The 26975-nt window shown below is 43.4% G+C and overlaps 1 protein-coding gene across 1 annotated transcript in view; it reads right to left on the bottom strand.

Moving 5' to 3' along the window:
- gmds (GDP-mannose 4,6-dehydratase) overlaps positions 1 to 26975 on the bottom strand; it is a 192887-nt gene that overhangs the window by 91519 nt on the left and 74393 nt on the right. Inside the window, exons 5-7 of the mRNA XM_042223022.1 lie at positions 26253 to 26445; positions 25161 to 25265; positions 13677 to 13804 (exon numbers count right to left, since the gene is read on the bottom strand). Coding sequence (XP_042078956.1) covers positions 13677 to 13804; positions 25161 to 25265; positions 26253 to 26445 — 426 coding nt within the window. The remainder of the gene's footprint in view (positions 1 to 13676; positions 13805 to 25160; positions 25266 to 26252; positions 26446 to 26975) is intronic.

Genomic DNA, 26975 nt, shown 5'->3' with positions numbered 1-26975 from the left:
AGATCGTTGGCACCCCCTTAGAAAGTCCCACCTTCTAAAAGCAAATACACAGCTCTCCATCGTGGCTGTTTTAATAAGGATAAAGTTCAATATGAGCAGCGTCGAGTGAAAGCCTCATTGTGGTACACAGAGAGAGGCTCTGAATGCCATGTCAGTTCTCTCCTCATCCATCAGACCAACACCTCTGCACAGCATTTCTTCACCAATTATGTGCTGGTCTGGAAACCTGTTGTACTCGGACACACGTTTCTTTATACAACGTATGTGGTCATTTACACATAGCATGCATGTGTTTGCATATGTGTAGTGCAATATTAACATAATTACAGTATATTTTTTAGTGGCACGGCCCTGGTAGTCAAATTCCCACCATGGAACATTTTATATACATGCTTGCGCATTCCTGCATGATTTTAAGTGTAAAATATCTGTGTGTGGGTCTGCGTGGCGTACGGGGACGTACACTGGTTTAATATCATAGGCTCGTGTGAACGCTGATCTACTTTAGGTCTAATAAAAAACAGACAACATCGGGAGGCCATCTGGCATTGTGTGAGGAGGGAAGACAAGCTTTCAGTGCTGTGACCCAACAAATGTTTCCATTTCATTCCAGCCACCAGGCCCGTTTGAAGTGGAATGACTGGGATGCTGTCTCTGCCACGCTCGATACACTACAGCCAACTCTCAGCGGGCTTGCATCTAAATTCCCCTCCAGCTTCAGTACCTGTGTTGAAAGCTCAGACAGACATACACACCCACAGTAAAAGTTTGGTTAATTTATTTTCCTTCATACATATATACACACATGTATACTGTTATACCGGATATGAGCGCTGTGATGCAAAACTCAGGCTTTAGACACTGTGTTTCACAGAGTTTCTTCTATTCTTGGCTCTGTGTGCCATTGATGAGTGGGGATATCCCTAATACGGTCATTTCAGGCTGTTACTATTCGGCGTTCGAAGAGAGGAATCAGAAAAAAATCAGCCTTGCCAGATATAAAGTTCCACATACAAAACTCTGGAGCTCCACTCTTAGCACTTTTGTTTAAACCACCCAAAAAAGGGAAAAGCTTTAGCTTTCATGGGTAGGTGTAACGTGGCAACTGAAGAGCATTTTGTAACACTGGAGAATTTGAGCTAATGGTCTCCCAGCATTGGCTTTAATATCTAAATTAATATGTACTGATATCCTGGAAAAAAACATAAGAATATTAAACTGAAATTTAACACAGAGTACATACAAACTGTTGAACTTTGACAGTTTACACTCTTTTAAATCCATGCGCAAAGAAACACGTCATCACACAGAAAGCTGAGAATCAAAGGGGTCAGTCAGTCACAAAAAAACACCACGGAAAGAGTGGGACACAGAGTGGGAGAGCTGTGAGATAAAGAGAAGCGCCGAGACTGTGACCGAGCTCTCGCAATATTTGGCCCGGTTTCGAAAAATCCGGAGCGAGAATCTTCCCACGAGCTGCTCGACTGAGGGCGACGCGCACAGAGCGCGAGCGCGGGAGTGTGAAGGAGAGAGAGAAGAGGTCACACACATTCCAGCCCCAAAGAGTTGGCCAGACTCCTCAGACAATTAAAACAAGATGACCCTCCCACCCCCACTCCCAGCCCTCTAAACATCCCTCTACTCCATCAGGCCTGTCTGCTGGACGAGTGACAGCTTCAATTCACTCCCCACGCTACACTGATACTCCCTAAAATGTCACTACAGAGACTTGGTCTTTTCTGTATGACAACATTTAAACGCACACAGACACACACAGGCCTGGGAGGGATTATTGCATTAAAGTGCCTCTCACACTTGTCCGTCCCAATCAGGGAGTGTCTCAGTTTCACAGGCCAGCTGTGGACTCCCTAACTACTGCTTCTCTCTCTCTCCCTCTCTGTGAAGTGGATTTCAAAAAGGGTTTAAAGTGAATCTAACCAAAGTTTACTGATTAGTAAACAAGAAAAAAGTCAGTTCAAAGTAATAAGTAAATAAAAACAGTCCTGAAACATGATTCCTTGTTTAAACAAGTACTTTTTTTCTGCTTCGTGAACAGCTCCTTTAAATGAAAAATTGCTAAATATTTAATCTTTCTTGTGGAAAATATGTGACAGATATTATGTTTTCTATTAAAGACATAATTTTTCCATAAGACATTACCCTCAGCTGGGACATCAACAGACTGCATGCGACTGATTCTGATGACGGTGTTAAAGAGCGTCACACTACAGTCACATACAGTGAAATTAAACACAGACACACACACAACAAAAATAGGATAGTAACTCCCTTGCGACTAGGAAGAGTCATTGGTTGCATTTGGTGACTTACTGGAAGTCGACGCAGCTGAACGTGCAAACACCCGTCAACCTCCGAGGGACCATTTCTGACTGCGAGCCACCTGCACAGGTCACCTGGTGTGAAGCAACTCGTCTCCAGACAATCATTGTCTGACTCGGACTGACTGCCATCGTTCTCAGACAGATTGGTGAACGTTTGCAAATAACTTTCACTCAGTGTAAGCCAGTCTGCACCACGGAGTGCAACTTGCCTGCAACGGGTCTCTTTGCAATCAGGGACTCAACAAAACGGTTGCCAACTGCTTGCATTTTGGTATATTCCTCTAAAAAAAGCATATTGAGCCCTTATGCCGCTTAGCAGTTGCCGTTCTGCAGCGACTACGTTACTATTTGTGGAGTAATTTCTGAATTTTTTGTTTCAAAATGAGATTCTGGCAAGACCGAATCTAGTAGTTCATATGACTTTCTGTTTGATCTGAGTATCTGTGTATTAAGCTGGCAATAGATTTGCAAATTCTGCACATTTCTCACCGACAATCATCGTATACTCACACACAGGAAGCATGCAAATGCTAACTTGACCCCAGAAATGTGACCTCAACAGACTGCATGCCTCTGATTGGCCAGGGAGTGATGTCACTGGAATAGACACGAGCACAATGCCTACACTTAAAACAAACCCTCCATTTTTTAAAACACGGCAACAAGGGAAATAGTTACACACAAACCAACACCATGGTCCACCGACGAGGTGCAGACATCCTCCATTGTTTTGTTTGTGTCACATACAAACGACGTCATGGAACATAATGACTCCACCCACACTGAGCTCGTAGTTAGTTGTAATGGGAAACCACCAAATTTGAGCAGAGTCAGCCAAGCTGAGTAGCTGCTAGTAGAAAAGAGTCATTAGGCTTCAGCCTTCTCTCACACACTCTTTCTCGTCATCACCAGCTGACTCCCTCCCTCCTGTGCTGATCTGTTAAATCCCCAGCGGGGTGCCCTGCATGACCACCGGCAACCCCCCTCTAGAGACGTCAGTCCATCCGTTATTTCCTGTCCTGCTCCCTGCTTTCAAGGTGGGAGGTATATTTCTCTTTTGCATGTGTTTAGGTGCCACCTCACCCACAAATTTGTCTTCAACCAAACCTGCTGAAATCTTGCACTGACCCCAAGAACAAACAGGTGAGGACACACTGAAAGAAGCACACTCTGTGGCCTTTGTTTTCCATTTTTAATTAAGAGAAGTGCTGATCTACTTTAATTTCTTGGTATATTAAGTTGTGTAGCAATTTTTAAGTGCAGACTATGGAAAACATAAATACTGAACACTGTCGTTGAATGTTTAGGCAAACTATGCCGTTTATCGCTTCTTTTCTTTCTTCACATGATAATTTGTGCTCATTTCTACTGGTATGCACTTGGGTTCTCACACAATGGCGTTGTGTTAAGACAGCAATAAACACTGATCCATATCAGCAGTTTGGCTTACTTTGCAATTGCAGAAAAAATCTGCTTAGATTTTTCAAAGTAAAGCATCAAATATGTCAGTCACTTGGTGTATTGTGTGTCTCTGCTTTCTGCAGGACTCCAGGGTGCAAACTATCCTGCAGGCTCCATATGAAAGCTGAGGATTCTGGTTACACAAGGCCGCAAAGAGAAAGGAGAGAAAAACAGAGCGGGAAAGGAAGGAGGAGAGCATCTGCTTTCATCCTCAGCCCAGCAGGGGTGAGCTTAGGCCTGTCAGTCTGAGAGAGATGGCCAGCTGCTGCGGCCTGCGCACACAGACATGAGACTTTTCTGAAGTACCGCTGGAGCTCAGCAGTAACAGTACAGCCATTTCTCTTTTCTTCTTATTACAAAGACTTATTCCTAAGGTCCAGGCTACAAAAACACAAGTGCATGTTCCATGCTGGTAAGCAAAGATTCGTTTCCTGAAACATTTCTTCTCTATTTTAAAAATGACCTACAGCAAGACAGTCTTCATACCAGAGTCTTCCCGCCATCCAGCTGGACAGGCAGTGGTTTCTTCTAAAAAGGCAAACTCAACAACAACTGGCTGTTTTTGAATCCTCCAGTCAGGGAAAAAAAGTGTTGGCAGTCCTACTGTAAATGTATCATTTACCTTTGATGTAAAAGTGATTTGCTCTAACAATCAATACTGCAAAAAACCCCTCAGTAAATCTAACATTACAACTTCCAAAAGCTGTTCTTACAAAGATGGTGATGGTAGATGGTTTTGGTACTGTATTCCTGTAGACTCTACATTTCCCGACTTTTATTGAGTGAAACGGCCTTGAAACAGGAAAATAAAGTCGTTACTTGTGTCAGAGTTAATTATTTTCATTGCCTACTCCCACAGCAGGGGATAATGAGTGCTTTTCGCCTTATTTTTAAGAGATGGTAAGCCCAAAAAGATCAGAAACGCTGACTAATAAGCAAGAAAAACAAAGCTAATTTAGTTCGAGACACAAGATCTGAGGAGTTTAACGATATTTAAGGACCCAAACACAGAGCAACTGCACATCAAAAAACATAGCACATCTAACCACACACTGCAGCAGCTGTCCTGGAGCTTTTCATCCTATCAGTCTTTACTAGATCAAGTTTGCACCGTCTTGTAATTGTTCATATTTCCATTTACTTTTCCAGCTCAAGTGTTTCCAATCTATGTTGGTCCAAAAGTTACAGTTAAAACTGATGTGACTGAAGAGATTTCACTATGCAAGTCTATGTGCTGCTTTATTTTCCACATACATTTCCTTTTCAGCAAATCAGTCAGACGGTTCATCTTGTTTCTGCATGTCAGAAGATGGAGTTTGTGGGTTTTGATGAAAACGGCACAACAAAACTTTGCAAAACTACTCACTTTAACAACATTTGAGTTGATTAGAGTAAATTTTTCTATTCTATGGTTCATTGAGGAAAAATGATATCATCCCATCACCCTCTCCTTACTGTCTGAACACAGAGTATGGCCTCTTTAGCTGTTAAACATGGAAGGCAGCAGGTTTGCCTTTTGAAGTTAAAAAGGCTGGTACGTTTTCTTTATGTATAAAACGTGATTTTCAGGTTTGGCCTCATTTACCTAACATTTTCATAGCTTTGTTTCTTTTTATTTTAATGACACAAAGCACTTTACTTCCAGGTACATGTAATATAACTTCTAAAAGTGCAGTCATTATTTATTACTCTTTACCTGCATAAATCTAACAGTCAAACTGATTACCTGCTTTATATTCACTTCCAAGGTCTGACTTTTTTACAACGAGCAGAACAGGTCAAAAAGAAGTGAACACTACAGGAGAACGGGCAAGAAAAGGAAGTAATTCTCTGAAAACCCCAAAAATCTCCCTAAACCCCTTACTGGGGTTTCGTGGCAGTGTTCCCAGCTGAAATACATATCACATGTAGAAACACATACAACCTTCACGCACTGAAAGCGACCCTAACAAGGTCTCCTCACTTCTATCATGGATCTGTTATCTGTTCTTCTATTGTTAGAGCATCAGGGGGAGTAGATTTTACCCAATCGTTCCTCAATGAATCATCCCGCTGAATTATCTATGCTGTGAACATATTCAACATTTCGCCTTTCTAAGACTCCCACTGCCCCTCGCTCTCTCTGTCCCTCTGGTGCAATGCCACAGTAAACATGTTCAGTGATTTAGGATCTGGACAGATGGGGCAAGAGTGCCTCCCTGGACATCTGTCTCAAGAATCTCACCCAATTCATTATTTCTATCAAAGCTCAACTCCTACACCGTTTCACTCGGTGATTATGCAGAGCCAGCTCTCGTCTTCCTACCTGAGTATGGCCAAGTAAGTTTAGGTATGATGGTCAAAAGAAACAATAGAAAAAAATATTTGCAACTTATGGTAATTATATTGGCAAACGTGAAATTTGTGTCGCAGTAAAATTTCAAAACATACATGTTAAAACAGCACGTCATCAGTAAGAAAACAAAGATATTATCACCCAATAGTTTTTATTCTGAACTGCTTTTTTTTGCAGCTTTCTTTTTCTCAGATTAGGGTGCAAGCACTGAAAGGTGTGAACGTGCTATGAAACTGCTCTTTCTCTTGTTGTTCACACAAATAAACTGCTTTTGGGGCTTTAAACCAGCTTAAAATGAACACGTCAAAAGCTGTTTTCCACACGGATAGTGGAAGTGGACCCCTAGACATATCATACATGTATGATATCTGGTACACACAAAAATCTCCTTGGAACTCCAAGTTTCTCTCAGTCTAAGAGGAATTTCAGCATTTTGAATTTTTGATGTCATTTTGGCTTCTTCTACATTTTTAAAGGACTCAATCCTCTAAAGAACTATGTACACCGCGAGATCCAGTGGTTTGTAGAACCACTTTATGCACCAAAAACCTGAAGTAATTGTTTTCTCTATGACTTTATCAGTGGCTCAGTCTTGTAGAAGACTTTTGCCTCCACTCTTCTTTACAACTTCATTGAGGTTGCATGAGCAAATGCCTGTTAAAGGTCGATTAGTGTTCAAAGACTGAGGTCTAGACTTCTAGATTTTTTTGCAACTCTTTGATCCTTTTTCAACCATTCGTGGTTCTTATTATGCTTAGGATCATTGTCCTGTTAAATAACCTAATTTTGACCTAGCTTTAGCTATTGGACTAATGAACTCACGTTTGACTAGCATACTGTGGGATACACACGAGCAAAACAAACCAAAATCACAAGCCTTCTACCACCGTGCTGGTATGCTGTGTTGGTTTTCACCAAACATGGCAGCATGTATCACGACCAAACGTCTCCGTTTTGATCTTGTCTAACATTGTTTCAAAAGTCTTGTGGTTTGTTCAGACGCATCTTTGAAAACCTAAACCATGTGGTTATGTTCTTTTAAGGAGAAGAAGCTTTCTCCTGGCGACTTTTCCAAACATGCCATATAGGTTCAGTCTTTTTCCAATTTTTCTGTCAAGAACTTTAACATTGAACGTGTTAAATGAAGTCTGTAGTGTGAGACATGTGGCTCTTGGGTTTTTGCAGTTTCTCTAAGCACTGCAACATCTGATCTTGGGATGAATTTGCTGAGACCTCTTAATTCCTGTGGAGGCAGTAAGGGTGTTTTACAGGCCTGCATATACTACAGTCCTGTGGAAACTTTCTTTTTCACATGGCCACATTTGTCAAAACTCATCAACAGTCATAATAACATAAACTGGTAAACAGCACGGGGAGTATTTTGTTTGCGATCAAAATAATCTGAAATGCACAGTTTAAGCAAGATGAACAGAAAGATGAACATCGCTGTTTACTGGATGTTCTCTCATGCCTCATAGTAGGCAGAGCAAGTGATAAGTAACTTCTTTGTGCAGCATGGTTCAGCAACAGCACAGGAGCAAGTGCGTGCACGCGCTGTTGTTCTTTCTTTTTATACAAATTGCTAGACCTGTTGCTAGAGGATTTCTTTTAGGCGAACTGAACTAGAAAGGTTGGTGTTATTTCAGGTAACTTTAGGGTGCATATATAAAACTACAACTCCGACAAGATGAGTATTTAAACTGCAATGAAATAAAAACACCCTCAAGAGCCTCTCTAGATAGAAAGTCTGGAGTTAGGCCCATTATCCCCCCCCCCCAAAAAAAAAAAAGATTTTAAAGGCTCTTTGGGGGCAACCTGGGGCTCACATATCCTTACCAGTCCTTTATAAGGGATAAAGAGCTGTATTTGTTTCAGTCATCATGCTGTGTGAATGTACTTGTAGGTGAAATAAGCCCCATGGGTTAGTGTGTATGTATGCATTCATGCATGGAGAGGTGGCTGGAGGATTGGTGAGGTTTCACTGCTTTTCCCCAGAGGGGGGCAAACTCCTGTTTACTGAGCTACTACTAAAGCTGCGGTTCACATTTCACCTGCAATGAACACAAGAGAGCGTGCACATACGCAATCACATGTACATCAGTGTGTGCACAGCCGCTGTGTGGGACAGTAGCTTCAGTCAAAGTCCCTTTCTCACTGTATTGCTCTGCACTTAGGCATGAGTAGGTGGGTGTTTTCAACAAGTAGGCGTAGAGGTTTCAGGAAGCTGCTGTTGTAGTCAGAAGGTCTTGGTGGTGAAATCAAATGCTCCTTCTCCTCTCCCTTATTAGCTCCCATTGTGGGTCTTTATTACTCTAGCTATGTTGTGTGTGTTTTGAGCAGGCAAAGACATTTATCAGCTCTCTGAATAACCGCTGTGCTCTGCGGGTGTTCATTTATGCACGGCTCTCTGGGTTTTTAAAGTTTCACTGAACATTGCGCAGTCTGACGTTGGGTTGAATTTGCTGGCACATCCGCTCGCAGGAATGCTCCAAACCAGCAAACCGTCAAAACATCTGCTTCTACAGAAGTGTTCGAACTTGCTGATCATCAGTTATTTAAGTTCATTTGATTAGAAGCATGCGATTGCTGCTTATCCTCTTAATTCCTGTGGAAATAGTAAAGGAGTACTTGGTACTTTCACGGGACTGCATGTAGACATGTGAAAACATTCTTTGCCAAATCATCATAGGTCAACACCACCAGAAATAAACCTCTTGTCCTGTCACTGTGTGCCGTTCTGATGCATAAGATAACATTTAGACTTTTGGGTATGTGTGCTGAAATGAATTACTGAATCCTACATGTACTTAAACATCAATTCTTTATGCTCTTAAAAAGTGAAGTGTTGTGGATACAGAAAAATGCCGTGTGCACCGTTTCATATTTCCACATGATTGATGGCAAATCACAGCTGAGAGACTTCACTCGCAGACTGCTGGGCTACTTGTGGTTCTTAGGATATTTAAAATTAGAATGGGAGACAGAGCCTTTGGGCCCCTCTTCCACTGAACAATGTCTCTACATTAAGATTAGACCTAAATCTTTCCTTTTTGATAAAGCTTAAGGTCAGGTTTCCCTAATAGGCCTAGGCTGCCGTGGGCTTTGATGAGTGTTTCTTCACTCTTCACTTTGTGTTTAATCATTAGTTATCATCTCTGGGTCTCTTCCACAAAATGTCTTTCTTCCATCTTCCTCCCTTCACCTCCAACAAGTTGCAGTAGATGGCCGCCCCTCCGTGAGCCTGATTCTGTTGGAGGTTTCTTCCTCTTAAAAGAGAGTTTTTCCTTCCCACTGTTGCCAAGTGCTTGCTCATAGGGGGTCATCTGTATGTTGGGGTGTTCTTTGTTTTTTCTGCATTGTTGTAGGGTCTTTCAGTCAGTATAAAGTGCCTTAAGGTGACGGTTTTATGTGATTTGGTGCTATTTAAATTAAATTGAATTGAATCATTTCTCATGGTTATGCTGTATTAGTCAGAAGTTTGAAGAAGAGTGGCTGCTGAATATGTCACTGTTATATCTGCTGTTTCTTTATCCAGCACCCATGCATTTAAATGCAAAGTTGGTTTTTTCCCGACTTTCTTCCATGCTCAGAGCCAGACATCCACGTTTACATCAAGCCTACGGTCTTGACAAAACAGATGATGACGAGGTACTGAGTCACTCCGGATAACTAAAAGTTCAAAATGTTGATGTAAATGTCTGTCTTACTGTACGAACACTCCTAGCCTGCCCTCACTGTCACCTTCCAGGCCAAAAACATGTGATGGATGGCCTGCTGCTCTCATCAATCATCTTTGATTGGCCCTGATCTGCTTTGTGATTGGTTAATTAGCCTCATCTGTAACCATTATTGCACAGAGAGGCAGCTGCAGCAGAAAAAAAACGGATAAGAAAAATAAACGAGGTGAAAAATGACACCCTCGAGGCTGTCCTGCCACCCTGCTGCCTTCACACAATGCCAGGAATCAGAGAGCTACTGCCATACAGGTGCAACCACACACATTTAGGACAGCAATGAAATGCCTTCCAACGACGGGAGTTTCACAAGTAATTATATTTTGAAAATAAATACTCAAAGAAGACAAGAGCGGGAAAGCGGGGTGTGCCATCGGGTCAACCACATCTCATCTGGCAACAGTTTGTAGGCCGAGACATACAGCAGGGAGAAGAGGAAAGCCAGCTCAAGGCAGGAGAAAAATAGGAGCTGCTTATTAGATGTCAGAGGGAAATATCTAGTAACTGGGTGGTAGCTGCTCACCAAGAGGGAGCAAGAGTTTGGTGGAGTTGTGACAGTACAAAGATGAAATAATAAAAGGTTAAGAGGTAGGAAGGACATAAAGAATAAAACACAAGAGGGAGAGGAAACGGACAAAAAGACAGCGAGAAACTAAAGCAGGATGGAGCCCGAGGGGGAGAAAAGGCCAAAACCACTAGGCTGACTCCTGCTCCCACTCCCTCCCCATCAGCCTGCTTCTCCACACAGGAAATGGCTCTCTGCAGCCAGAAGGGGAGGGTGACAGAGGGGGTGAGGAGGTGGTAGGGGCTCCAAACAGCTGTACCCACCATGAGCCTACTCAGGATGTCGGCATAGGGTGAGAGGAGAGGGGGAGAGTAGGGAGGAGGGCAGTCCTGGCGAAAGGTGGCTGACTATTACATCTTTATCTTCTCAGATAGCGCAGTGACTGATTGCTGTGGGTTTGCTTTTCACTCGGGCAGGCTCAGAGTCAGAAATTTGTTCTGCATCGCCAAATCGCAGAGAACCGCAATCAAAAAAAAAAAGAGAGAGAAAGAAAAAGAGAAAAAAAAAGGCCAGCCAAATGTTTCAAACACAGTCACAAAAGTGAAAAAGTCCAAAGCTTAACCTCTTTCATGAAAATGAGATCAAGAGGATTTAAATTATTTTATCTGTCGATTTTATGCTGAAGCTTCTTAATACTTTAATGATAATAAAGGCCTCCAGTGAGGGTAGCTGGGAAGCTCTAGGCCTGTCTGTCTGCCTGCCTGGGATGGACACCCGATACCAGGCTGAGACGATGCCCAGCCAGCTGCACGCCTTCAGACGTCGTTAGAGCAGACACACAGCACACCCCTCCTGCCACCCGCAATCCATCCACAGCCAATTACAAGCAATTTCCCTGTCCTGGGTGGGGTGAAGAGAGGGAAAGAGAGTCCAGGAGGAAAAGCAGTTGTCAGCCTAAAGCAGACACACATGGTTCTGTTTACAGGTTGCCAGTTGTTTGGCTTTGCCATGGTAACATAGTGCTGATGCTGACTGGATGGATATTTCAAAGTAAAATCGAGGGAGGCAGACGGAGGGGGAGGCGGTGTGGTGACAGTCGCAGCGTTTGATGGTCTTCTGGGTGGGGTGAACTTTCAGCAGAAGGGATGGTTCGCTTAATGCACAAACGTCCCACAAACACGCGTCTGTTTCACCTCTTCTTTCAAATCTCATCCCCCTCACCCTTTCCCTTCTTCGCCTCCACCTCAGTTCCCCTCAGCACCTCCAGCTTCTGTTTGGCTTCCCGAAATCCGCCTTTCCGAAACAGGAGAAGCAGAGCGAGGAGGTGCCTGATTCACCAGAGCTGGAATGTCGACAGTTCCCACAGGAAACCTGGAGCGTCTCATGCCAGGGTGCCCTGGACAGGCAAGCGCACGCACACATAAACACGGCTGCACGTATTGGCATTAAGCACAGAAATGGTCAGTCAGACTAACATAACAAGATCAAGAAATGCGCTCAGTGAGACCAACAACCAGCATTTTTCTAGCGCAAGAATAAAAGTTAGCCTTGTTTCATATATTATATTACATTATATTATATTATATATTTATTAACTGAGATCATGTACTAATATAGTATTATTATCTGGTACTGTACAAATCAGAGTATTAATGGGATCAGTCATACGTGAAAACTTTACATGTCAGCCGCAATCAAGGAATAAAAAACCTGCACTGCACTCTCGAAATCCACTCTAAATTGCCACAGAGTGGAAAACAGACTAATTTTAATGTCTAGGATCTTCAAACTCCAATAGCTAACACTGCTAATTCATCAAAAGTCTCAAGCCAGTCAGTCACAGATACTGTTTTCTCACATGAGAGCTGGAACACGCATGCTGGATCAGGTGACACTGAACCCTCTCTTAGTAATGCTACAATGGTCCGAGGCTTGCTGGGGACTTCCCATGATGCACTGAGTGTTTCTTCTTCAGGCACCTCTTGTTTGTTTTTTTATACACCACTTTTAATTAAAAAATGAGTTATTATTAATCTGTGACGGAGCTGCCCCTCCTCCAGTCTGGTTCTTCTTGTTAAAAGGGAGTTTTTCCTTCCCACTGTCTCCAAGTGCTCACTCAAAGGGGTCGTTGAATAGTTGGGTGCACCATCCTTTATTTCATCCACTGTGAACCATGTGCATGACATCAGAATACAATCACAGTTTCTTTTTGAAAAGCTAACAAGATATGCTTTCATTTTATCATTCGCAAACCAAGTCAGACTTCCTGTGACAGGAGCCAAAAATGACAATGTGCTTACGTTGGACATGACTGATGAGCAGTCTTCCCGTAACCACGCAGTGACTGATGCTTCGCTGACGCCACCGAGGGCTCCCTGCCCCGCCTTAACAGCACGAACCACAGCCGCAACACTCTGCTCTGATGCCTTGACCCCCTCACTGCGCTCTCCTGTTAAACTGAGGTTCCCCGCTGTAACCTCCTCACCTCCACACCCATCTCAAAGAGCACCCCCCACCACCACCACCACCATCACCTCTTAATAATAACACAGCCTGCTGCAAGAGGTCTGCTGTCAGACATGGCAACCCGTCGAGTCTTTCATCTGAACATACACACACACGTTCTTCAACCTTAACCTATCACACACTTTCACACACGCAGGAATGTGTGCTTCCTCACACACACACACACACACACACACACACACACACACACACACACACACACACACGTACGTACTGGAGAGAAACAAAAAAAACCCCACATACACACAATTTCAGCTCCGTCTCCTTCTCAACGTGGCGACCCCACTGTTCGTTTCACCTCCCCACCCCTCCTTCTCTGCTTGCTGCTGGCACCGTTACATTAACACAAACACAGTATTTCTGTCATCGTCCCCAGGACGCAGCGTTCCCTTAATATCTCTCTTTCTTTTGCAGGCGTTCAGGGAATGGCAAACGAGGGCCTGAAGGGATCTGGGACATGGGTGAGTTGTGGGAAACCAGAGTGCATTCTGTGGCCTCACAGCATGCGGCACTCTCCCTCTCCTCCCGCTGCCCTTCTCTTTCTCTATCTCTGTTTCTCTTTTGGCAGACAATCACAGGAGGCTTCATGCAGATCGCATATTGGGGCCTCGAATGAGCTGGGAAAACATGCTCCGTTAATACTATGTGCACATCTGAACCCGGTTCAACTCCGAGGCAGAGATCGTATGCGTGTGATGGTGCGTGTATGTTTGTGTGTGTGTGTGTATATATTCCTCTAAGCTTGTGTGTGGTAATGGCGGTGTTTGTTTTACCTCCACGTAGTCGTTGGCATGGCCCCAGTCCCTCTTGGAGTCCAGGTTGCCCAGGCTGAAGAATTCCAGTTGGCCAAGGTGAATCTTTGCCACAGAACGGCTGATCTTACGCGTCACAAAGTTTGCACCTAAAACACACACGTTAATAATGCTTTGTTAGCATCTTTTGAATTCAATTATGCTCCGCGAAGGATATAAATGTAAGAGAGGTTCAGTTTGGCCCAGTGCACACAAAATACAAATAGAAAAGAAAGAAATACAAATAGAAAAAATATGGAGCAGATAAGTGAAGTCAGGGCCTCCTAAATGAAAATAGAATTTAGAGATCCTAGACAAACTTCTTCAAAACAGTCGACCCCACACACAGAAAAGCACACGCGGCAACAGCCTTCCAAACCTCCGCTTTTCTTCCAAACCCCTTATAGCCAAAACAAGAAAAAAAAGAGAAAGTTAAAAAGTAACCCAGAGTCAAATCAGGTCTTTACCAACTCACATGACAGCCATTAGAGCCTCCATTGATTTTTCTCGCGAATTCACTTTTGGTGACAAATCTGGGCTGAAATCCAAGACAAATCGCACACACGCACACACAACAGGGAAGTTCCAGAGAAATTGACAACCAAACAGGACCACCCTGGCTCTGCTGGTTGCAGTGTCCAGTAAAGGAACACCACACTGGCAGCTGATTCATATGCCAGATCACCTGGCGATGCTCCTCATCTGAGCTGACACACATGGCGATATGATCTGTGGCAAAACAAATGAGCTTCTAATGACTGTTTCTGTGCGGCTCGAATGGTTAGAAGCACTTTTGGGTGTTCTGGCGGCACACCGTGGGCCGGTGTCATGTTCTCTGCTCACGCTGTGGGGAAAAAGATGCTGCAGGGAGCCAGCCCTCCAACCCAAATACAGTATTATATCAATAGAAATCAACACTAAATATTAGGGTGTCATGTCTAATAATACCACCATCTTTGTTGAAGCAGCACATTAGCCCTTAAGGAGTTTCACTCTGGCTAGTCTTTCCTATCTAATGTTTAAAATGGAAGACATGTAGAATCTGTGAAAACAATTTCAAAGAAAAGCTTCAAACTTGCATCAAAGTGTTGGTTATTTTTAGCTCATTCAACATTTCTGCTGTACATAAATCTCCCACAACCCTGGTGGACCCCTCGGAGCCCTCTTAAAAGCCCCTCCATGCTGTTTTTGAACTCATCATGCTTAAGATGAATGTTGCCTTTTAGGTCAGCGCCCGTCCCTGGCTGTAATAGCACAGCTCTGTCTCGACACTGTATCACTGTTCCCCTGACATGGAGCAGAGCCTCCATTTAGACGCAGGAAAATCCCATGAACCCAATCATGCGAACGCACAAAATTTGTAGTAATTATTTCATAGGAAAGCGACAGCCCTGGGCGGCCTGAGCAGAAACAGACCAGGGAAGGTTAGACACGCTTATTTAAGAAAATACAGCATACTTGTGTGCTGGTAGCAGGTCACATGGCCCCCTGTGTCAGTGCTGCTTAGCCGCCATGTTGAGCTGGAGTTTAATAAAGTGCAAATGAGGATTTGTACATTCACTCTGCTTCCTCTGGATCACACTACAAAACGGAGATCAACGCTAAAAGCCACCTATTGTTCTCAAGTCTATGAATCAAAATTATTGACACACAGATTTTGAAATAGCACGTGTCCACAGAGCATGCATAAACTGTCAGTGGAAACCCCCTTCGATGTCAGGCCTGTCCCGTCTTTGCATGATCATCTCTCCTGGCCTCAGGGGCTATTCTCAAAGCTGGCAGGTCATCTGTTCTGGCAGATACCGCCGCTCCCGCCAACTCTGTAATCATATTAACCAACAATTATTCATCTACCACTGACATATTCATGATTGTCAGCTTTGCTCTCATCTGTATTAGCCAGACAGGTTTTTATCCCATCACTGCCACGTGGATGTATTAACCACAAAGCCTATACACAATGTTGCTGTATGAGTTGCACTGTATGTTTTACACAACCCATACTCGTGGGCTTAGTTCGATTGTAGAAACAGGTGCTGCTGCTTTGATTTGGAACAGTTTCTCTCCCCTTATGTAAAAAAATGCTTTGGAAAACTGTTTAATTTTTGTCCTATTTTAGCTTTACTCAATGATAAAGCAACAGGGCTTTGACCTGTCGTTAAGCCATCACGATTTGGCCCTTGTAAAACTCACTCTAATCCTTATGCTCACCCCTTTTGCCTCCACGTTCACTTATTCCTTCATGGCAACTAACAGATCAAATGCCTTGATTAAAGACAAGAAGGTTAGTACAGAGGACAACTGATCACAAGCTATCGATAAAACTACAAAGAACAACAAGTATATATGTTGGACAAGTGAAGTCCACCATATAAAAAAAAAACACTGGTTCAGCTTTTGCTTTCAGCTGGACTAGACATGTCATCAGCCTTTAGCTCCAGTCATCTGTCAGAAGCTGCTAATGCTAACATGGTGCCACAAGCTAAACGGGGCCCTTCAAAACCAAACATCGCTTCTAAGAGAAACTTTGCCTTCTTCAAACGAGCTCTGGATCTGAACTAGAGGCAACAAGACTGTTGGATTAAAGGAAACTATCTAATAAGGCGATGAAGACACGGGTATGTAAAGAGTGGCAACACGCCTGCAAAAACAAAAACAAAAATAAATAAATAACAATGCAGGTATCATGGTTGGTCAAGGTGCTGAAAGATGATATGATAGATTTTCACAGATATGGACAGGACACAGCTTTCAAAAGATTGCAAGATATTTTTTTACATCAAGAATTTTCATTAGCTGAAGCCCTGTATATAGTGTATGTTAGGACCTGGCAATGTGCAAGGGAATGTACTGTAACAAGAGCCCAGACTGGTAACTGCAGTAAACTGGAAGGCAGGGGGTTGATTTGATCCAACATCCAAGGGAAACTCAAGTTTGCAGGTTAAACACAGGTTGTCAAAACTCTGCAGAGCCAAGCTGGCTCTTAAAAAGGTGGCAGAGATATACAGTATAGCACAGTACCCCAATCAGTAATAAAGTCTATTATTTCCCCCTGAGCACACCTGTAGTCTCCTTGTAAAGCTCACACCTCTGTTTGGAGTGGCTCTGCTCCCTGCCTTCTCTAATTGGTCCAGTGTGGAGCAGAGCATGGACCTAATGGACCGGCCTGCCTGGCCATGGACAAAGCCTGCTCTGTTACTGGCCCGGGTGTTAATGTGTTTCCTTTACTGGCAGCAGCACTGCAGGGCAGCCAGGAGGAGGGGTAGAGGCAAGCAAGGGGGGAACTGGGGGGGCTAACAGGAGGCTCTGAGCCCAAAGGGGGCAGTGGTGGCCGTTTAACCTTAGACCGGCGGAAAGTCTAATAAAACCACGGGCCGTGAAAACTGAGCAGACAGCAAAACCCGAGCCAGAAACTGACACTCGCGCTCTCTCTCAGCCTCAGTCTTACTTAAGCGCTTTTCTTTTTTTCCACTATTCTTTTTCATTTTTTGGCCAGAGAAGCAACAGGAAAAACGTAACACACAGGCTTCGCTGGCACAGCTGGGACCAAGTACGGGGAGGAAAAGGAGGAGGAGGCTGAGGAGAAATGTATGGAGATGTCTCCAATGCAGAGCCAGGCCACGTGGGCCCAGACAGGATAGGGCAGGAGCTGTCAGCTGGGGGCTTGGTTCTGGGGAACTCGGGGAGTGGACTGCGGGTTTGAGGAAATTTTAGCTCGACCTAGGTTACTCAACGGATTCTGTCGCTAGAATTGTGCTGCTAAAGAAAGGTGAATTGTGAAGTCTCACAGTGTGTGACGGTCCAGACCTTACACACCCAGACCTCAAAATGTCTGAGTCACACTCATTTATATTACTGTCTGAGAGCGTATTTATGTGCATTTACTGTTCGGAAATCAACCACAGTGTAATTTATTCAAATCTCTCCTCTGTAACATTTATTCTGAAGACACATTGTGTGGTTGTGGGAAGGCAAAAAATGGTACATTAGCTCTGGAAAAACTGAAAAGCTGAGTAAACTCAAGTCCTGAATTAGGCCAAACATTTATCAAGATGATATTTGCACAGGTAAAAAACACCTACTTCCTTCCTTCATTCCAAGTTTCCTCTTCCACCTTCAGACCTGGTGTATGTTTTCATCACCTTCTAAGTATATTCCAAGATTACTCACAGGATGTTATCGGGTTCTCTATTTTCTTAATGAAAACTGTGGAATGGCTTGGTACCCAGACTCTTAATGAACCACATTGCAAAAGAAGTACTGTTTATAGGTCATATTTCTCTAAAGGTGACCTATAATGATCATTTCCAGTTCTGCATTTGTAATTTTTGACTCTACTAGAGTAGCTCTGCATGAGTCACTGTCCAAAATAATCCTTATTCACCTCACTGGATTCACTGGATCTTAGTTCAGCTTTCGGGTTTATTCTAGTCTGAAAGATACAGTTTTAGCTCCCTTCCCCTCCCTTTAAGATTAAGGTTAAAAACCTTTCCTTTTTGATAAAGCGTATAGTTAGGGCTGGATCTTGTGACCCCGAACCCTCTCTAATAGCACTTTTCCACTAGTACCTACTAGGCTCGACTTAATGCAGCTCCACTGAACTCTGTTTTGGATGTTTTCAATTACAATCACCCTAATGTGTGTGGGTTCATTATATCAACATGGGCCAAAGTCGCACACAAAATATGTGGATAATGGAGGACGCCTAGCAGTTGGTATAACAGATGCTCAGTGAATGGCTTTTTGTCAGACTCCATTGTTAGTCAGTTCCCTTATTGCCAGGTTTCAACAATTGCGGTTTTGATTTTTCGTAAGGGAGATGCTCTCATGACTCATCAGTTGATGCCACATTGCTTGGAACTCCAGCCAAGTAGGTGCTTAAATATGCCTTAAACCAGGTACTTTCACCTAATGGAAAGCCATAAAAACCAAGTCAAGTCGAGCTGAGCCGACAAGAGCAGGGACTAGTGAAAAAGAGCTATTAGTTACATTCTAATAGGCCTAGGCTTGCTGGTGGCTTCCCATGATGCACTGAGAGTTTTTTCTGCAGCCACCTCTTTTCACGCTCTGTGTTTATAATCCACTCTGCATTTATTAAATGGTTATTATTAATCTCTGGCTCTCTTCTACAATGTGTCTTTTGTCCTGTCTCCTCCCCTCACCCACAACGGGTTGTGGCAGATGGCCAGACCTCCATGAGTCTGGTTCTGCTGGAGGTTTCTTCCTGTCAAAAGGGAGTTTTTCCTTCTCACTGTCGCCAAGTGCTTGTTCATAGGAAGTGATCTGATTGTTGGAAGAAAAACGGTCTGAAACGTAGTCTGGAGCCTGCACGCTTGGCTCAGAGTAATTAGTACACATGCTGAACTCACTTTTGTCATGTTTAATGAGAGTATCCACCACAGTAACAGTGTATAAAAGACAGAGATGATTAAAAAAATAAAATAAATACTATTTCCCCCTCAAAAAGTTAAAGCACAAACTCATTCCAGCTTTTTCCTAGGTGTTTGACAGGTGAGTCATTTCTGTCATGAGCCTGTCTGAACTGGCCACGTTTCGGAGGTGGAAAAAGAAAAAATAGCCGAAACCTAATTCGGATTGCCGCAGCGTTGTCATAGAAACTCTTCAGTTACCTCAACACAGGGTTTACACACCTGTTTTGGAATTCAACCAGAACTGCAAATCCCATAATCCCACTCCGTCTTTGAGAAATGGCCTTGGGGAGTCAAAGGATTTCTGGTAGATTTCAAGTGAAAAATGTAACCCTTAATATCTATCTCCACTCCCAGACATTTTCGGATTTAGATCAACTCACTAGCCGTATTTACTTCAAAACGAATGCCTACTCATTCCATACCCATCTTCTTTATCTCTGCTGAGTTATGAACAAAATACCTGACTTGCACGAGCACTGAGTGATTTCGCAGGAGGAATCTTCCCTGGGTCGGGGGGGTTGGCCAAATTCCACCCAGACCAAAGACCTGTCAGTGTCTGCCATCACTGTTATTGCACAATTCACATTCTGACTGATCTCTGGAGCCTCAGCCGAGGGAGAATATTTGCATTACATCCAAGACAGGTCATGAGCTCAGCTCCGCCAACATAGCGTCTATTCACACCTGACAGACTGCTGCCCTCGTTCTGGGCTGACTCAACTGACAGGGAGGGTGCAGAGAGAAAGAAATGTGGTGCAAGAAGATTTAGGAATGGAGCTGGAGGATTGAGAAGTCAAAGACAACGAGCAAAAAAAGGCACAATTTCTTTTTAAAACTGGGTGTAATGCAACTAAATGAATGGAGTGTGAAAAATCGTGTGGAGAAAGAAAAGGAGAAAGTGAGAGAGGAGTTTATGATACATGTTGTCCTTGAGTTTTAACACTAAGAGCACCGCCTCCACACTGTTGAACCCAGGGTCTAAAATAAAGATGGCGGCATCCAGTAGTTTGACTAAATTAAAATAGTGCAGACTGACATCTTGAGGTTTGCTCGTCCTGCTGCAGGGCCTTGATGGGCCTTGGCAAAGGTTGGGAAAGAAGTGGCGGTGCCCTCGACTTGTGGTGCAATTATGCCACTCAAAGCAACCACCTCAGTCAACAAGATTCTTGGCTACCATGGTGATCTGGGATAACAAATAGCAATTTGAGGGCGGCGATGGGGATGAGTGAAGGTAGAAACCTCCATGACCACGTGACACATCTGAAACCAACTGAGGCAATAGGGGAAGCACCTTTGTGGCTAAATAGCACAGGCCTGTAGGAGGTGTGAAGGCTAGAGACGAGTCTGTCATCAGTTTTGCTTCGAAGATTTAAACACTGATCCTCACCTGGCCATAGTTCAGCTGATGTTTAGGCTGCTTTCATTCAGCCCACTCTCAACACTACCAATGAAATCAAAGACCCTAAACTGAAAAGTGGCTGCTCCGGCTCAAAAGATACTGCCTAATCCCCTTGATGTCCACTGACCCAGTCGTTCCCATCTTAAGATTTTCTTTGAAAACAACCTTTCCAATAAACGGAAAACATATCGTCTTACAAACCTATTATGCGATCTGACCTTTTGAGCTCAATCTCAACGAAAGGGGGAAAGATGAATCCAAGGCATGTAGGGGCTGAGCCGTTGTATATGTATGTTTTTAAGGGGTAGCATTGATTTTGGCAGTACCATTTCAACTTCCCAAATGCTAACTGCTGTTCTCGCCTAACATAACAGTATATTATTCTATACTGCCAAGCATGAACCACAGAGCACTGAGGGAGGAGAGATGGATGGGACTTCCCCAAATAAACCAAAGGATCAGCCTCCAACTGTTGTTGGCTAGTAGTATGAACTGTGTACATACACACACGAAGCAATATTACTATAGTGATTTACTGCACAGCCTTACACCAACACACTATTAATAACTAAAAACCAAACAAAGGTTTCGCCTGCTGCTGTCAAAACTGGATTCTGAGGGATTCAGTGTTTGTTGAATACGCTGAACAAATAAGCATGCGACTGGCTGTTTGCACAGGTTTCACTGCTGATCGTGCTGTTCAAGAGATTGAAGTACTTCACAGTCTCACATGTCAAACTATCTATGGAATCCATTTAGCATCCCTGTGAGTGTTAATTCCCTCTCTTCAGAGGCAGTATGCTGATTGTTTGTTATGGCTAATAACTAGGATAACCAGAAAGGGGCAAGCTGCGGTGAGAACCACCTGGCAGATGCAGACCTCTGTTTGCTTTGTTTCACGCTGGATTTCCATCAGGTTATTTTTTCTTCCCCGACTGTTCGATTCCAGCCTTTTGCTGCAGGACAATGGTAAGCGTCTGTTTGTTGGCAGAACAGTTTGGTGTTTACAGAAATGGTAAGAGAAACCAGAAATGCATTCCTGCAGGGATTAAATCATTCTGAGCGTCATAAGACACAGAACTCCTTTGCAGAGTGCTCCAGAGAGGCAGGGCATCTGATCAAAACTCTCCAGCCACTCCCAGCATTCGTTGTCCTGTGTGACACATCGCGGCACACTGTCTAGTGAACAAGACAGGACACTGTTCGGTCAGACGCAGTTAAAGGGAGACTCGGTAAAGGTTGTTAAAAGGAAAAAAATCCTCATCAAAGCAAACGTCTATTTGTTTCTCAAACACAAATGCACACAGATGCAATAGTAATCCGGGACAATGACCTCACCGTGTTTCCTGTGCGTGGGAGGCGAGGTGGGGTAGTGGTGATGTCAGAGCCAGTGAAATTGACATCCTTGACCTCATTAGAGAGAAATTTATTCAGACATGCACGATGTTTGTAAAGAACAGGAGGAGCTACATGCAAATAATGAGCAATCTTTTTTCCCCCTTTCTCCCATGAGTGAATTAACAAGTTAAGACAGTTCTATAAAATTCTACAGACGTTTTCAGAAGGGTGTGCCTGCAAGCAAGAGAGTAATGCAAAATTCCTCTGGTGATCTGTGGTGCAATTTTTAAAATCACTGGGAAATCTAATTGACCTGCACTGATTTCAGTGGATTTTATTCAGTTCCATTTTATTTATATAGTGCAAGTCACAACAGCAGTGGTGTCAAGGTATTTCACATTGTAAGGTAAAGACCCTGCAATAATACAGAGACAGCCCAAACAATCACACGGCCCCCTATGAACAAGCACTTGGCAACAGCGGGAAGGAAAAACTCCCTTTTAACAGGAAGAAAGCTCCAGCAGAAACAGGCTCTGGGAGAGGAGACAGAATAAAAGACACACTGTGGAAGAGAGATTAACAATAACAATGATTTACGTGCAGAGTGGAGTATAAACACAAGAAATTATATGCTTTATCAAAAAAGTTTTAAGCCTAATCTTAAAAACAGTGAGAATGTCTGTTTCTCAAATCTCAACTTGGAGCTGGTTTCACAGGAGGGGGACCTGACAGCTGAAACATCTGCTGGTTTTATGTTTTAATTGTCAGCCTAACTGTCAAGAAGTTTTCTCTTATATCTTTCTCTGGATGGTCATTTCTATATTTATCCAGAAACTATAATACAGTAAAAACATCTATATAATGCCTCACACTGCAGTGTTAGCTGTAGCGTGACACAAAGCGGTGCCTTACAATGCTCAGATTATTGTTTCTGTGATGAGTAATATGATATTCTGCAACAAAGTCATCAGGTACTTAGATACTTTTTTAAACAACCAGTCCATTAATGTTAAACAGGTCAGCACATTCTGCTGTTCCTTTTGTTGTGGTAAAAGGAAAAAAGAATTTCCTGCCACATCTGCATCATTGCCGTCTCCCTCTGACTCTTTGGCCCAGTTTCACAGCGGAAAGTATAACTTTAAGTGAGCATGTTAAGGTCACCTAGTGTGATGAGAGAAAAGACGGCTATTAGATTGTAGAAATATTTGCATTATTTTTTCTGGAGTGATACTAATGGCCTGGCTTCTTTTGGTAAAGCTGTTGCTTGAAGGTAAATCATAAAACCTATTGCTCATGTCGTGGAGGGAATGCCACCAATATGAACTCGCAATGCAATAATATAGTGGGCTGCACAACTTCAGGATAAGCTGACTTCAAAAAGGTAACACTGTAATGGAACTAGTTACTTTTGCACTATGGTTAATTCCCTGAACCCTACATTCTGGCCACATTTACTTTCTCAGTTCCCATTTAATCAGTTTAGCAGTTAGGTATTTCACACCAGTGACTGACAGTACAGCCTTACCCTTGGACAGTGATAAAATATGCCGGGGGGGGTGTTTTGCAGCTCAAAGCACCAGTTTCCCCCAAACAGCAGCCCTCCTGTGAGTGACACAGTGCACAGCCAAACGCCCCCTCGATGTGGCAGCGGCGGGGTCACGGCGGGCCCCGGGGGCCTGGGTAAACACTGGCCGATCCAGCCAACACATGCTCCACACTGGGTTGTGCAAGGCAGCCGTGGGACATCTGGCCACATCACAGCACTGCGTTCCTGCTTTATGAGCAACAACAGCCATAAGTTTGACTAGAATAGAAGTGGCAGAAGTAAACCCAGTGGCCCGCTGCAGAAAATGCTGACTGTGGGGAAGGGAGGCGAACGGCATGGGATAAAGCAAGACGGAGAAGGACAGGGGAAAGGAGTGTGTGTGGAAAGAATGGGAAGATAGAGGCAGAATGAGCGAAGCAGGCGAGAAAGCTGACCATGAACAAAAAGGCTCACAGTGTGTTCACAAGGAGAGCACCGAGTTTTGTCCTTATAAGGTTATTATGCATGTGTGTAAGAAAGGACGCGGCACAGGATGTTCACATAAATGTCTTTAATTCACAATTCAAAAGTCTCCATATTTTAGGCTTTAACAGATGGTTATGTTTGTCACCCGGAAGTGTATTTTAAAATGATGTCCATGGAATAACTATCTTTAGAGGTCTGAGCCAGAGGCAATTTTTTTTGTTTTTTGCTTCATTAGTAAAATTTTTCTTCAGCACTATTTATCCATCCGTCTTGCTCTCATTCAGCCAATTCCTTCTACTCACACAACACACCGTTTCAGTTTCAACAATATCAACTAATTCCCCATTACAAGACCCCAGTGGTGAGCACGCCATCATTGCTGAACTGGCTGTAACCTACACCAGTTCCCACACCTATCTATCTGCGGTAACCCATTAGGGTTTACTGGATGACCCCTGACCTCGGTTGAGGTCGTGGCCAGGGCCTTCATTAGGGAATAAATCATAAACACCTGAGCAGCTGACCTGGGCATGGTGCTGGGGCTGCAGTCATGTGGTATTCATTTGGAGTCGCAGTGGCGTGTAAATCGCGTTAAACCAGTGCCTGCGACCCTCAGGGCTCAGAGCACATATTAAAAATGCAACTACAACCCACTCACTATGTGTCAGAATGTGTGCAACAGTGTGTGTCAGGTGGTTAGGAAACCTGGCTGCACGGTGAATGAATATGGCTTTATATAGAGCATGTAATTCAAGCTTTTTACACAATCCAACAATGGCTCACCATCGGTTCTGCTGCCTTTTTGTTGGCCCAACATCTTACTTAGGTAAGAGGAGTGACGTCGTGTTTTTGATGTGACAATTGCTGTTAATCAATCAGCCATTTACTACAATACTGTTCTATATAAACTCAAGATGACTCTTTCAATATAAAGAAGGTAAATGTGAAATCTCTGATGAAATCTAAAGCAGGAAGTCAAGAGACGTCCAACAGTGTGTGCCTAGAGCCATCTGTAAAACACGGCGGAGGCTTTGTAATAGTCTGGAGCTGCATTTTTCACCAACTGGTGTTGGGGAATTTGTCAAAATCTAATATCTAATATATATATTTATAGCAAGAACAGAACAAAAGACTACAAACTGTTTTTACCTTATTCATTGCATTCCATGTACATTTCTGCACATTTTAATAAAACGCTGGACCCATTTCCCACTTTTTGAGAAAAAATACAAAGAAAGCTCAAAACTTTTGCACTGTAGTGGTGGATTGTGGTGCTTGTCACTTACCTCTCCGCGGACTTTCATGGTTAAAGAGGATCCCGTTGACAGCAAACATGTTGTAGGCTTCTCGGAAGTTCACCACAATCCAGTAGGCATAGAGTTTAGCAGCTCCTGAGGGCAGAGGGAAAAATAATCACTATAAATTTTATATCAATTTAAATTAAATTTATGGAAGGAAATATCACTTCAGGAAAACATAAAGCCATTTTTATTCTTTGGATACTTTTCTACACTTTATTTGCATAACAAGTCAGAATAAAAAGATATATAGAGTGAATCTTATAAACAGAGACCTGATCTCCTCTAAAAGACAAGCTACATTTCATGGAATACAACACGCATGGATCATATTTTGAAATCAAGAGCTTGAAGTGCAGATTCCTGCTGATTGAGTAAAAGCAGGCTTGTACAGAAAGTTCTCCCCATTTTCCTCCTCCCTTCTCCTACGACGAGGAGAAAAAACAAAGCAAATGAAGGGAGGAGCCTGTTGATTAAGCCATAGGTCAGGATGTACAACTGGAGGTGAAGGGAGGTCACCATGGTGACCACCGCCTCCCCTTCCTTGAGTCTAATTAATAAAGGTGCAGCCCTTCTTGAGATGGTATGCACCTCCCATGCAGCTTCAGACTGAGTGCTGACAGATGCGGAAAGTGTCAGTGAAGAGACCATTTAGACAACATAGAATATGAAAGACACACGTACGGCGTGTGTGTGTGTGTGTGTGTGTGTGTGTGTCCGTACGTTGCATGCATTGAAAGTCAGTGTTGAGTGCTGTGGATATAAAGGTGTCTTTGTTAAAACGAGAGCTACTCCAAGTCAGACGGCTGGCCTCGGGGTGTGTGTAGAGCTCAAACGCAGTCTAAGAACTGAAGCCCCCCTCTATTCATTCACTCACACACATGCACACACATACACGCACTCCTAGAGAAAGAGAGAGAGAGAGAGTTCAAGAAAAAGTGGAGAAGAGGCATCAAGTAATCTCTGTTTGTATGCCCTTACAAGGCCAAGTACAAGTGTCTGACAAATGGTGAGAGGTAGAGAAAGTAAGGAAATCCTTGTGTGTGTTAATGTGGATGTCCATCTGCACATGAGTCTTACCGTAAGGTGAGCGGGGGTAAAAGGGAGTGGTCTCCTTCTGAGGGATCTCCTGGACTTTGCCATACAGCTCACTGGTGGATGCCTGGTAGAACTTGACACTGTTGGTGAGACCACATGTCTTTATGGCATCCAGGAGGCGCAGCGTGCCTACACCGTCCACATTAGCTGTGTACTCAGCCAAGTCAAAGGAGATCTTGAAAAGAAAGAGAAAGAGAAAGGAAAAATGACACGTCATTAAAGCAACTTAATGGAAAAACGGCTTCTAATAGAAACTGATTTGCATTTTTGGTTGACTGTACAAAGGAGCTGTCAACTTTGGATATACTATTTGGGGTCAAGTCTTTTTTTTAAATTTTTCGCCAGCGTGACCTTAGATGTATAACCGGAAAGATTTTTTTTTTTTTTTTTTTTTTTAAATCGGTCAAACTTTGAAAAAGAAAATACCAGAGAAATACTTTTGTAACTCAGGTACACAACCAAAGACGAAACTGTGACATAAACATGCCCAACATCATATCACAGGTCACCCTTCATACACCATGACACCCATGCAGTGTTGTACTCCATCTCCCAGAATTCCTGTTTCCAATATGAAAAGCCAAAAGCAGGGGACTTAACAAAGACTTGGGGGGAAATTAAGTTTAAATTAGAAATGGCTGTGCGCATGCATGTTTCTGTGTGTGTGTGTGTGTGTGTGTGTGTGTGTGTGTGTGTGTGTGTGTG

The sequence above is a fragment of the Haplochromis burtoni genome, unplaced genomic scaffold, assembly GCF_018398535.1.
Source record: "Haplochromis burtoni strain Fernald_Lab_line unplaced genomic scaffold, NCSU_Asbu1 Contig_99, whole genome shotgun sequence".
Classification (NCBI taxonomy): domain Eukaryota; kingdom Metazoa; phylum Chordata; class Actinopteri; order Cichliformes; family Cichlidae; genus Haplochromis; species Haplochromis burtoni.
Note: the sequence above shows the minus strand (reverse complement) of the source record. Positions and strands in the feature narration are given on the sequence as shown.